General features: G+C 46.4%; 1 protein-coding gene across 1 annotated transcript in view; it reads left to right on the forward strand.

The window, feature by feature from the left end:
* Positions 1-13,440, forward strand: part of LOC137404607 (neuralized-like protein 4) — a 129,947-nt gene that overhangs the window by 83,939 nt on the left and 32,568 nt on the right. Inside the window, exon 23 of the mRNA XM_068090827.1 lies at positions 12,338-12,427. Coding sequence (XP_067946928.1) covers positions 12,338-12,427 — 90 coding nt within the window. The remainder of the gene's footprint in view (positions 1-12,337; positions 12,428-13,440) is intronic.

Below are 13,440 nucleotides of genomic sequence, written 5' to 3' on the forward strand. Positions count from 1 at the left end.
TCTGGCAAAGATGCAACACATGCGTCATCCAAGTTCTCTAACAAACTGAGGGCGTCCGGGGTGAGCGAGTGCTTCAACAGAAAGGCCCTGGTAGCGGCCGTGAGAACTACCTGGTTGTCCTCTTGTCCCACCTCCGGGTCGTTTGCCGGTGACTCCATTGAGCAGCACACCCCGTTCCCGTAGCGGTCCAGCCTTCTAGTAGTCCGGGCCGGCCTTGGGTTGTGGCGGACAGGTTCCGATGAAGTCTCTGGTGTCGGAGCCGTTCCAGTCTCCTCTGGGTTTGATTTCGGTACTCCCGGAACTTCTTTTAGTGGGACCGGATTGGCTTCTACCGAACTTGGAGAGCGTCCTTGGCCTCCCTGGCGTTCTCCTTTCTCCGGTCCGGCTGGGTTTTCTCCCGGAGTTACCTCCTTCCCTTGCTTTTCAGCAGCCTCCAGCAGCCACCTTTCCCAGTTGGGGGGCGGCATTATCGGCACAGGGTCCACTCTGGCTTTTTCCTGCTTTTTCTCCGGCCTGCTGTGTCGAGCTCCCTTCATGTTGGGACCTCTCCTTGGCTCCAGAGTGGCTGGGGTCTGTCCAAACCTCTCTGGGCAAGCATGATAGGGTTTTAGCCTTCCTTCGCTCTGGATGGAAGACTGGCCCTGCCGTTCCACCAGATATGTGTGGTTCCCCCAGGCCTTCAGGACCTGGTATGGTCCCACGAACTTCGCCTGCAGCTTGAGATTTTCTCCCCGTCTCCGGCGTTTATTCGTGAGCCATACCTTGTCGCCTGGGGCGTACAGTGGTGGCTCTTCCCTGTCTTCTTGCCGCACCTACATCTGGCTTTGCCATAGCGCCTCGTGCACTGTCTGCAGTTTCCGCTGCACCTCCAGAGCGTGCTTGTGGGCAAGAAAGAACTCGGTCGGTGGGGAGTGGCTTTCCAGCTGGTCTGGCACCCTCAGCTCCCGTTCCAACATTAGCATGTTGGCCATTTCTCCAGTCGTGGAGTGGGGGTGCCTCTGTATGCCTTCATCAGCTGGGGGAGCAGTAGGTCTCACTCGTCCTGTCCCCGAGCCAGGAGCAGCGCCCTCAAGGAGTCTTCGAGTCCCTGGTTATTCCGCTCCACGATTTCGTTTGCCTGTGTATGATACGGAGTCGTGTGGGTCTTGTCCACATTCCAGAGTTGGCACAGTTTGGCCATCAGTTGGCTCCCGAACTGTGCCCCCTGGTCTGTGTGGATCTGCTCGGACAGTCACAGGTAGCAGAAGACTCGCTCATCCAGTGCGTTGGCGACCACCAGGGCCGTAGCGTCAGGTAGTGCCAATGCGTCCTGCCACCGGCTGAAGGAGTCGGTGAGAACCAGCACCCACTTGTTCCCCCTTGGCGTATCAGGAAATGGCCCCACCAGATCCACGGGCACCTTCTGCCAGGGTCGTCTTGCGTAGAGCCTCCTTTTTCCTCCGGCCGCCTTTGTCCCTCCATGCGTTGTGGCCTGGCACACCTCGCAACTCTTGACGTGCCGTCTGACTGTGGACGTCAGTCCGGGCCAGTACCACGTCAGTTGGAGGCGACTTAACCTTCTTTCCTACCCAAGAGTGAGCCAGGGCGTGCATTTGCCTTACCGTGGTTTCCCGCATGGCTGGGGGCAGATGGCGCACCATCTGGCACGGCCCTGCAGGGCCACGCGTGCTTCCAGCACGCCATCCTGTCGTATGCGCAGAGAGCCCCACATGTGATGCAGGATGTCCAGCTCTCTGCTCCCGGCCTTCTTGTGTTCTGCGGGCACCTCTCCTGTGGCGATGGCATGGTACATGATAGCCACTGGTCCCTGTCCGATAGCCTGTGTCTTTGCCAGTTCGCCCTTTGGTCTTGTCACTCCTGGCAGGGCTGATAGTCCCTCGGAGGAACCTCCGGCACCCAGGTTCAATCCCGCCACTGTTGGAGTGGGAGTCCCGTGCGGGTTGCCGGCCGGCCCCCTGGGTTGTGCGGCGTTGCCCAGGGTCGATCTCGCTTTATCGAGGGCAAGAGTCCCATCCAGGCAACTGGTCGGTACCCACGCGGCTAACGGCCCTTGTTCCCTTGCCAACTCCTTCCGTGAGGGGCCCCCATCTCTCTGTTCAATGCTCGCGCATTGCCGGCAATCCTCGCAGGTTTGTCTGCTCAATCCATCTGCATTCCCGTGGCGAGTCCCTGACCGGTGCTCCAGGATGTAGCGGAACTCCGCCAAGATCTCAAGCCACCAGGCTACTTGGTTTGAGGGTTACCTCTTCCGGCATAGCCACCGGAGTGACTCGTGGTTCGTTCGTAGGAGAAACTCCTGGCCATACAGATACAGCCGAAAGTCCTTGACCGCCTTCACTACCGCAAGTAGCTCCCGTCGAGTGACACAGTAATTGTGTTCCGAGGGGGTGAGGGTCTTGCTGTAATAGGCAATGACCCTCTCGCAGCCCTCCTGTACTTAAGACAGCATGGCCCCCATTCCACATCCGCTGGCATCTGTGTCCAGGATGTACTGCCTCCGAGGATCCGGATAGCCCAAGATCGGGGCGGTGCTGATGCTCTCCTTCAGCGTGTTGAAAGCGGCCTGTTCTTCCTCCGTTCATCTCCAGGGCTCTCCTTTTGCAGTCAGTCGGTGCAAGGGGTGCGCTATAATTGCGAACTCCGGGATATATTGCCGGTAGTAGCCAACCGTCCTGAGGAATCCTTGGAGTTCCCTCACTCCGCTCCGCGCGGACTCGGCCACTTGGCGACTGCCTCCACCTTGTCGGGGTCTGTAGAGACTCCATCCTGGCTTACTATGTGACCCAGGTAGCGGACCTGAGATTGCAATAGCTTGCACTTAGACTGCTTCAGTCCGACCTTGTGGAGTTTCTGGAAGACCTCCAGCCGATGTAGATGCGTATCGAAATCCGGGGCGATGACGATAATATCATCCAGATATAGCAGCAGCATTCTCTAGTGGAGGCTATGCAGAATGCGTTCCATGAGTCTTTGGAAAGTGGCGGGGCGGATGTCAGTCCGAAAGGCAACACTTTCCATAGTCCGGACCGTGTCGAGAAAGCCGACTTCTGCGCCTCTGCATCCAGGGGTACCTGCCAATACCTGCTCACCAGGTCGAATGTGCTAAAATAGCGACTCCCAGACACGGCATCCAGGCTGTCGTCAATTCTGGGTAGCGGATAGGCATCCTGCTCCGTGACGGCGTTGAGACGCCGGTAGTCAATACAGAAGCGCCACTTCCCATCCTTCTTCCGGACCAACACCACGGGGGAGCTCCAAGCTCCTCCGGCTGGCTCGATGAGCCCTCGTTTGAGCAGATCCTGGACCTGCCTCTCGGCCTCTGTCTCCTTCTCCAGTTCGAGTCTGTGAGGGGGTTGTTGGATTGGCGAGTGCCCTCTTTAAGCGGAATAGAATGTTCCACCTCCGAGGTCCTTCCCACGTTGTCGTCATCTGTACTGATCACTGTGGCATACCGACGCAGCGAGGATGCCAACCTTGACGTTTGTCCCATGTCCTCACAGTTCAGCCGGGCCGCCTGGAACAATTTATCAAGGTGAGCCGGCACTCCATTGATTGAAGTCGGACCGGCATCACACAAGAAGGGATCGTCCTCCTCGACCTGTGGGGTCTCCACTCTCGTGTAAGTGCCGATAGTGGCTCCGGACCGGAAGGTAAAAGGTCGCTCCGTAGTGTTCATGCAGCGGGTGATGACCTGTCCTTTAGGTCCCGGTTGGTTCTGGCTACTGGAGGTCCATGGGAAATTTCCTTGATTAGTCCCATGGGGCAATAGTTCCGCGCGATGATGCGACAGTGTATCACCATCTCTGTCCGGGTGGGAACCACTACCCCCCTTATCACCTGTACTTTGCTCTGTAGCAGCCACCCATGCCGGTCCGTGCAGACTAGCTGTCTGCCATCCACTCGGACCACCGGTTGCTCAAATTCGAGAGCGCATTGATGGGCCACGAAAAACGGCATTCCGAGTATGGCATCTTCGCTCAGTCGGCTAACTACGAAGACTTCCTCTGTCTTCACATCCCTCAAGCGGATAGTCAGACGAATTATCCCATAGAAGGGGAGCTGTGTCCCATCAGCCAATAGTCCGTGGCTGTCACTTTCCTCGAGTCGGTCTCGCACGGCTCCTGGCAATCGGTCAAATATTTGTTTATTGATCAGATTGGTGGTGCATCCGGTGTTCAACAGGAACTGGATGGGCCACCCCTTGTGCCCTGGTGGTATCCTCCAGGACATCCTCCGTGAGGCCTGAGAGGCTTCCTTTTCCGTGGTGGGGCGAGGTCGGTCCCTCGGGCTGTCCCATGTCCGGAGTAAATCTGCTGTTCCCGTGATTGCCACCCCCAAGGTGGAGAAGGGGTTGGCCTTGCCGCTTTTAAGGCAGGCTTTCGACTGTCTGGTCCAGTAGGGATGGTTCTCAGTGTCTGGGGTGGAGGGGATTTGGGGGCCACCTTCCTGCGTTTCGGGTTACATCCCTGCCGTTTGCACGAAGGGGTGTAGGCTGTGTCCGGGACAGGGGGCTGTCCAGACTAGTCTCGCCCAAGGGTTGGTAATAGTTCCGTGTCACCACAGGCCCTTACTGTGCATGAACTTCCCTTGGCCTAGTCCTTGCTGGTTGAGACCAGCCGTCGAGTCCCGCGAAATCCTATTGTATTTCCATGTTTGCTTGGCCTTGACACAGCCAGTAGTCGGAGTTACTGCTGTGGCCGTTCATTTCCTGAAGCCAGTTTGGTGTGGCGAGGGCAATTTTTTCGTCCGTGCCCCGGTTGGCCACATCCCCAGCAAAGAGTAGCTGGCTGGCTCCTCCTCTCGGTTTAAGTGTGAATCTGCTCCTGGAGCCGTTCCACCTTGTCCGCGAGAGTTTAGACCAGCCGGGCTAGTTGTCCTATAACATCGATCTTGGCCAAGTTCACCTGGTTAGAGGCTCCTCCTTCCAGGGCTCGTACTGAAAATCCTGTGGGTCTACACTCGCCTCCTTGAATTTGGAAGTAGTAATTCCCGGCCCGTACAGCGTCTGCCAGTGTTGGCGTAGGTACAGCCAACAGATGTCACTGCAAGGTAGGGTCTCTCAGCGAGCTGCAGAAGGTCTCCATAGCCATGCTATTTCGGTGGCGATTTGGTAGGTCCCCGTACGCAATGTGCACCAACCTCTCGACCTCCATAGTATGCTCCTGCGGCGTCGTCCCTTCCTCTTGCCTAAAGGTGTTGAGCTGGCTTTGCGCCTGCCTGGCGTATAGCCCGAATCTTGCCTGGAGGGCATTGAAAATGGCCTCCTGGTCATCGGCCCACCCGCAGTCCTCAGCCTGTTCACCCAGTGCTTCCCAGAAGTACAATAGCGTTGCTCCGTCCGTCCACTGGTTAGCGTCGGCTACCTCTGTGAAGCGAGTGATAAAATACTCCAAATCTCCTTTCCCAGTATACTGGGGAGTCCTGAAGCGTGGTGCCGGTTTCTGAGCTCTTGGCATCAGTGACACCCGCTCTAGTGCCTCGACTAGTCGGCCGGGTCCTGGATCAGCACTCCTGGCTCTCCTGCGCTTCCAGTAGGTTTCTGCTTTTCTCCCAGAGCAGTGCCTCTGTGTCTGCCGCCGCTGGCTTCTTTCTGGGTTTCTTCCCATAGGAAGTTCTTTCAGTAGGAGCACGCCGCTTCCTCAGGCAAGTCCTGTCGGAGCCCTCAGTAGGTTTCTGCTCCTGGAGCAGTGCATCTACTGTGTCCGATTGGCAGGCTTTCCACAGCTCTTTTTGGGTTTCTTCCGGTAGGAAGTTCTTCCAGTAGGAGCTTGCTGCCTCCTCAGATAAGTCCTGTCGGAGCCTTCAGTAGGTTACGCTCCCAGAGCAGTGCATCTACCGGGTCCGATTGGCAGGCTTTCTACAGCTCTTCCTGGGTTTCTTCCGGTAGGAAGTTCTTCCAGTAAAAGATTGCTGCCTCCTCAGATAAGTCCTTTCGGAGTTTTTAGTAGGTTTCTGCTCCCAGAGCAGTGCATCTACTGAATCCGATCCTGTAGGGCTTTCCACAGCTGTCTCTCTGGGTTTCTATCTGCTGCCAGGAAATTCTTCCAGTAGGAGCGGTGTCGCCGTTTTTTCATGCAGCCCAGTTCATCCAGAGTCCAGTGATCCAGGTGCGAGTCCTGTGGTAGAGTTCTTGGGATCGTTACCAATCCCACCGCTGCCAGCAGTGTAAAGGTTTTGTGCGACCTTCACTTCTCCTCCACTAGTACAAGACTCGGTGCATGAGTTTATACTAGTGCTGGGCACGAGTACTCTAAAGTCGGTTTAGACCCGCCCCCTTTTTTTCGGGTTTTTCCGAGTATCGGGTAGCTAGTAGTGCTAGGCTCGGGTATTTCTTTGCCTACGGGTTTTTCGGGTATCGGGTTTGTTGATATGGATTTTATGTTTAAATTTTCTAAACAGACTTATCCTCAAATTTACAAAGCAACTATAGTTTTTTTTAATTTATTTATTATTTTTCACAGCTTTTATCGGCTGACATTCGTACTCGCAGGGTTAACAGTCAAGATAGTCTGGGGGCCACAGGGCATTTTCGTGTTAACAAGTGGCGGAAAATAGGGTCTATGGTAGCTTAATATTTAAGCATGTTCTTAACCTAGTCATTATTAGTCTGGTCTCCTACTGCTATTTTAGTTGATAAGCTAGGAGTAATTGGATATTAAACGTTGAGTAGTAATACAAAAATAAAATTTTTCTTACGCCGTGTGCAGTCAGTTTAACCAGCTAATCAGAGCTGTAGACCTACATTTACGGGCTATTAAATTACCCCGATAGTAATTAGGTTTGTAGTATGTCTCCGATCAGCCGAGAGATTCATCCGCGTTGGTAGTAACAAGCGAAAACTGTAATTCACTATTTATACCGATTTCCCAAGCTATCTATCATGGATTGTATAATTCACCATAATCAAATACCACAGTCTAATGGATAGAGAGTTGTTTAACGAACTAACACGCTCAACACTGCATCTTTATGGCCAGCCTCATTCTACAAGTCTAGCCGATGCCAGATACAGGTTGTTCTCACCAAGGGCATCTTATGAGAAAACCCTTCCACCAAGAGGCTTCTCTCCGTCAGCATTTAATGAGGATCGATTACCAAGCAGCATTATGGCAGTGGGCAGCTCAGCCATTAATCATGCCACCAGATCCCACAAACCCTGGTTAGAGTAAAGACGATGATGGGAATTCTGTGCAATGCTTTCCTAGTGAGCACAGAGCTATTCCCAGGCAGTTTCTCTAATGGACCAGTTGCCCATGCAAAAAGAGTTTGTACAAGACTACCCGTGCCCAGCACTAGTTTATACATATATTTCTGCTTAGTTCATAAGTTGTACAAGAATGATCAAGTAACAGGCAATGAACAGGCCCAGAACAGCTCTGCTCTCTAGCACGCATGTTCAGGCTTATATAGCGGGTAGGCTCCGCCTCTCGTTCTGCTTGGCTGGGCGTGACCCGGTTCGGCCCTGGCTTGGCTTGGCTCTACAGTAATACTTCAACTTACGAGTGCTCCAACGTACGAGAAACTTGAGATACGAGCCAGCTTTCAAGCAAGTTTTAGCACTAACATACGAGCCATGTTTGAGATACGAGCACTTGAGTCAGTTGCCAAGTATGCCGGAGGTGTTTTATGAGAACAGCATCACTCTGTATTTTTCAACTGCTCAGGTTATACTTTTGTACGGTGTTTTTTTGTGCACGATTTTCTGTGCAGAATTATGTGAATTTAACGTAGGCCTACTGTGCGTAGACCAAAAGTTTGCCAGTAAAATGAAAGATAATACAAAGAAAAAGCAAATGATAACAATTGATATTAAACGGAAAAATATTGAAAAATATGCGAAACGTGTATGCGTGATTGAGCTAACTCGGCAATATGACAGAAATAAATTCATAATTATCAAACAGAAGGATTATATTCAGGGCATTTAGTTCGCAAAAGGACTAACCATAGTTTCTAAACGGTGCAGCGATCTTTACGACCGCTGATGGCATTGGACAAACAATTGGCCGGTGACAGCGTAACTGAAACGATGCTATGTGAAAAGGCCGGCGCTATCTATCCAAACTGTTTAATAGACATTCGGACAAGCTGGCTAGTGGTCATGCATTAACCATTTGTGACTGCACCTGTGTTAGTCCTATTCGCAACATGTTGCAAGGGCGACAAAGGCAAACGTCCTTAGATAGGTTTATCTTAAAACTGCCGGCTAGTCGTGAAAGCGAAAAAAAAACTTCAAACTATAAACGCCGAAGAAATTTTAATTACGTTTAGTTGAAAATGAAAGTTTGCTTTTAGGTTTGCTTCTAAGTGTGTCTTTGAACACTTTGATAAAATCCAAATTTATCAAAGTCAAATGTTGTAATGAAGGATAACTTATATCTCCCTCCCTGGCAAACGCGAGTGTTAACTGCTATTGTAGGCCTATGTATTTAATTTTACATTTTAATTAACCACATTTCCTTGCATTATTTTTGTTTGTTGTTTTTTGAAAGCATGTAGTATGTAAGGACAATAACCAACATGTTCTTTCTGTTACAATATCTTGTTTTGAGTGTTTTATTTGCTTTTTTTAGAGTATGGAAACCAATCAATATATATTTAATTGTTCTATATATAAATAAATTGCACCAACATGCGAGTAAATTGACATACGAGCTCAGTCTCGGAACGCATTAAGCTCGTAAGTTGAAGTATGACTGTACTCCGCTCGGCTTGGCTTGGCTCAGCTCAGCTCTGACTGGCTTAACTCTCACCTCGTTATTCTGCCTGACTGAGCACAGCCTGGCTCGGCTTAGCTTAGCCCTAGGCTCAGCTCTCAGTGGATCACATTCCACAACACTATCTATTGCTTTCAATTACCCTGCGATGAAATGGCCTGTGGTCTGCTTTGCAATTTGTAGAATCTTTCAAGTTTATATTTAAATTTGAAGGCATATTTTCATTTTATAACTCTTTAACAATGTAGCATACAAACTCATTACACTCATTGATATATTTGCTACAGTTTGCAGCCAAACCTAGTTTTGTATGTGCAATAAAAAAGGAGTTCTGAGCATCGATCCATTGTAAGCCGAGTTAAGATAACAGCAAGGACGTTATCAAATAACATGCTACAAATCTGCAGATTTATAAGTTATCTAATGATAATCTATCAAATGCTGCAAATGTATATTTTCAACAACAAGTGACATAACTGAACCATACTTATAATATATGCAGAAACACAAATTAACATTTTTGAAACAACAATATTTGCATCATTTGCTCGACCAATTGTGTTCTGATTGATTCTTTCGATGAAACAAACATTTTTTTGTTGCTTGTCTATATTTTCCACAGTATCTTTCAACCTCGACTCTTTTTCTGCGCAGCAGAACTATTTGATATCTGCGTCCAAACAATTTTTCCAGCAATGCATAACTTTTAGGCAAATTTATTTCGCACAAATAATGATAAACTTTTAGCCGGATGGGTTGTAAGCACAACTCTTGGCCTAAAACTGATCATTCATATACCGTACATGGACACGTACACGGTATATGCACGGCAAAATATTCAGACCACATTGAGCAAGGAACTACTATAAATCTGATACAGTCAATAATTATTTCTATGGTGTTGCTTTCAAAGTTTTAACAAAAAAACTGAAAAGCTTTGAAGTTAAAAAACAGACTTGGATGCGAATGGAGTTAACTAAAGAATTAATTTTTGTTGATGTAACCTAGTCATTATTGTAAAGATCAAAGAATGTCTAGGTGACGGTCAAATGGAGGTGATGTTCAATTAAAGATTGACGCTGTATTTTTCAACCTTTTATAGTCGCGGTCAAATAGAGGTGGTGTTCAAATAAAGGTGGCGTTCAATTAGAAGTTTTACGGCAAGTTCCACACTATTATGCTCATGTATAATGATTCAAGGCACAAACCTATCATCAGAATCGATCAGATTTAGACTAGAAATAGTGTGTAAGAATTATAAGAGCTCAGGTGGGGGTTGGCTAAACATGAACACTTGAAAGCCTTGTGTGTTAAGGCATCCATTTCATGCCTTAACTATTGCATTGAATTATTAACTGGATCAAGTTTTTAAAGAGCAAGTTAGGGAAGTACTTGATCAACCATGTATAATAACTTTCTAATCCATAGAAAAGCCTTTCACACATTGCACTATGAATGGTGCTAAAATTGTTTTCCTACAGGTTTAGGACATGAATGAAGGTTGCAATAGGTTTACAATAATTTACGGATAGACGTATGTGTAAGTATGCATATGTAGGTATGTGTATGTAGGTATGCGTATGTAGGTATGCGTATGTAAGTGTGTGTATGTAAGTATGCGTATGTAAGTATGCGTATGTAAGTATGCGTATGTAAGTATGCGCATATATGTGTGCGTATGTAGGTATGCGTATGTAGGTATGCGTATGTAAGTATGCATGTGTAGGTATGCGTATGTAGGTATGCGTACATAGGTATGCGTACGTAAGTATGCATATGTAAGTATGTGTATGTAAGTATGCGTATGTAAGTATGCGCATGTATGTGTGCGTATGTAGGTATGCATATGTAGCTATGCGTATGTAGGTATACGTATGTAGGTATGCGTACGTAAGTATGCATATGTAAGTATGTGTATGTAAGTATGCGTATGTAAGTATGCGCATGTATGTGTGCGTATGTAGGTATGCGTATGTAGGTATGCATATGTAGGTATACGTATGTAGGTATGCGTATGTAGGTATGCGTACATAGGTATGCGTACGTAAGTATGTGTATGTAGGTATGCGTACGTAGGTATGCGTATGTAGGCATGCGTATGTAGGCATGCGTATGTAGGCATGCGTATGTAAGTATGCGTATGTAGGTATACGTATGTAGGTATGCGTATGTAGGTATGCGTATGTAGCTATGCGTATGTAGGTATACGTACGTAGGTATGCGTACGTAAGTATGTGTACATAGGTATGCGATTGTAGGTATGCGTATGTAGGTATGCGTATGTAGGTATGTGTATGTAAATATGTGTATGTAAGTACGTTAGAACCTCAGGTCTCCAACGCTTCGGTTCTCGACCAACTCGGTTTTCGACCAAACAATTGGAAATTTGTTCGTCTTGGATCTCGACCGTAAACTCGGTTCTCGACCAAACCGGAGCATGCGCATTTGAATTAAACATTTGGAGCAGCTCCGGAAACAGCATGTTTATACGTTTAAAGACGTTATCATGAGCCACTTTCGGAAGGTTCTCAAACAAAGGGAGAAGTTTCGCGTCATAAATTCTTTACAAAAAGAAGCCATTTGGGAGGACGTCGCCTCTGCGGAAAAGATTTTCTAGGGACACAACTCCTCCAGTCGAGTTACCCTAAACTATTTGGAGGATGATTCTTCTTCAAAGATGTGAAGTAAACGTGCCATTGCTGTTTCTATTTTCTTTTTCACACGATTTTTTATGTAACTGATCTGTTTCATTTTTTTGCTGTTTCCTTATCAATTTCTGCGATTTTTGGTATTGTATCGTAACCTTTAATGTTTTCGATGTTTTAAGAGCAAAACATACGAAATTTTTACTTTTTGTTTTCTTTTTTCATCATCATAGATCACATAGATTCATAGATTCATCACATAGATCACATAGATTCATAGATTCATCACATAGATCATCATAGATTCATAGATTCATCACATAGATCATCATAGATTCATCACCATTTTTATTTATAGTATGCAGTGTACAGTACAATTTATGGTGTAAAATGTTAAAAAATACTTTATCGAAAGTTGTTAAATCGACTTGAAACGGATTAAAACTTACATACATTAATTCTAATGGAAAAACTTGTTTCGGATCTTGAACAACTCGGTTTTCGAACAACCTTCTGGAACATATTGTGTTTGAAAACCGAGGTTCCACTGTATGTGTATGTACGTGTGTGTATGTAAGTAAATGGGTTGTATCACAATATAAGTGAGTGGATCGACTTTACTCTGCTAATTGGGTTACTAAGACCTTACTGAATATAAATTGCTTTTCTATTTTGTTGTTTGCGTTAACAACACATTAATTTAAACTGCTCAAGAGAACTATAGAGAAGTGCTTTAATAAAACATTATGTAGATTTACACTGCAGGTTCTCTTACACTACATGACCAATTTAAATGCGCTAGACAATCAGGTCGACGTTGCTGGAAATATCCATGTGTAACCATAGTCCTGCTGCCCTGTAATATCTCATAGAGATATGAATAGTATATGGCATTGTATATGTCATTGTATATGTCATTGTATAGGGCATTGTATATGGCATTGTTAGCTTTATGAGTTAACTAAATGATTTCAGGTGTGAAAGAAAAGATTCGGCCACTAAACAATATGAACTGTCTGTACCAACAGCTTTGTGACAGGTTTAAACAGTGTATCTCTCTGCCTGGTAAGCAATTACATGTATGACATTATTTTATACTCTGATTTGTCATAGAGCACATGTCTTACTCGGGATTGTCAGTATATGTGTATAGTTAGCTTGCTATTCTTCATCCATTCTCATTGTAATTACTAATTTAAACATAGTTTTCGTAATAGTCAGGGTAGCTAACTCCCGTTATTCGTGTCTCAACTCATTGAAGCTGGTGCTCAATAATTGTGTTGCTACAAGAAGTGCTCTTGGACGTGTCAACCTGTACAGCACTAGTTGTACCATTTATTAGAGAAATCTTAAATGTTATATGATATGATATGACTATGATATGATATAATTGATGTGCTTTAAATGTTAAGGGCCACTATTAAATTCTCAGCGAGCCGTGTTAACTACATAGGATGCCCTTGTTGCAAAGGTTTAGAGTTTAGGGTTGCTATTAGAGTTTCCCCAATTTTGGTATCGGTATCGGTGCCGATATAGGTGTCAAGTATCTGAATCGGTATCGGCCGATCTTTTCTTAAAAATTCTGAAACTTCAGATACTTTTTACAGATCAACTATTTTGCAGAAAACAGTATTTTAGACTGTTACACTGACAAAAATCATCAGCTGCAAGTTCCTTACTTTTACCTAATGACTTCCGGGCCTGCCACACTATTTATTTTATGTCTATAGCCTGATCAACATCAACACAGCCGAGGAACATTTTTGCTTTAGTTAGGACGTAATATCAAAGTGTGGTATTTCCGCAATTACAGGGATAGGATTTATTGCAGTTAATCACGAACAAGATAACAAAGATGGGAAACAAGAATGCAGTGTAATATTTCCATTTACTACCATTACGAAAGTAATTTAAGCAGTCGATGCATCAAGTTATCTATCACTCTCTTGATTCTGATGATACAATGTATCGTTTGTATCATACATAATGCGGTAACTTCAGTGGCTTATCGGTATTTAGCCTGTCCTTCATCATGTGTGGCAAGTGAGTCCCTCTTCAGTATGATTGGCTACATTGAT

The sequence above is a fragment of the Watersipora subatra genome, chromosome 9 (assembly GCF_963576615.1).
Source record: "Watersipora subatra chromosome 9, tzWatSuba1.1, whole genome shotgun sequence".
Classification (NCBI taxonomy): Eukaryota; Metazoa; Bryozoa; class Gymnolaemata; order Cheilostomatida; family Watersiporidae; genus Watersipora; species Watersipora subatra.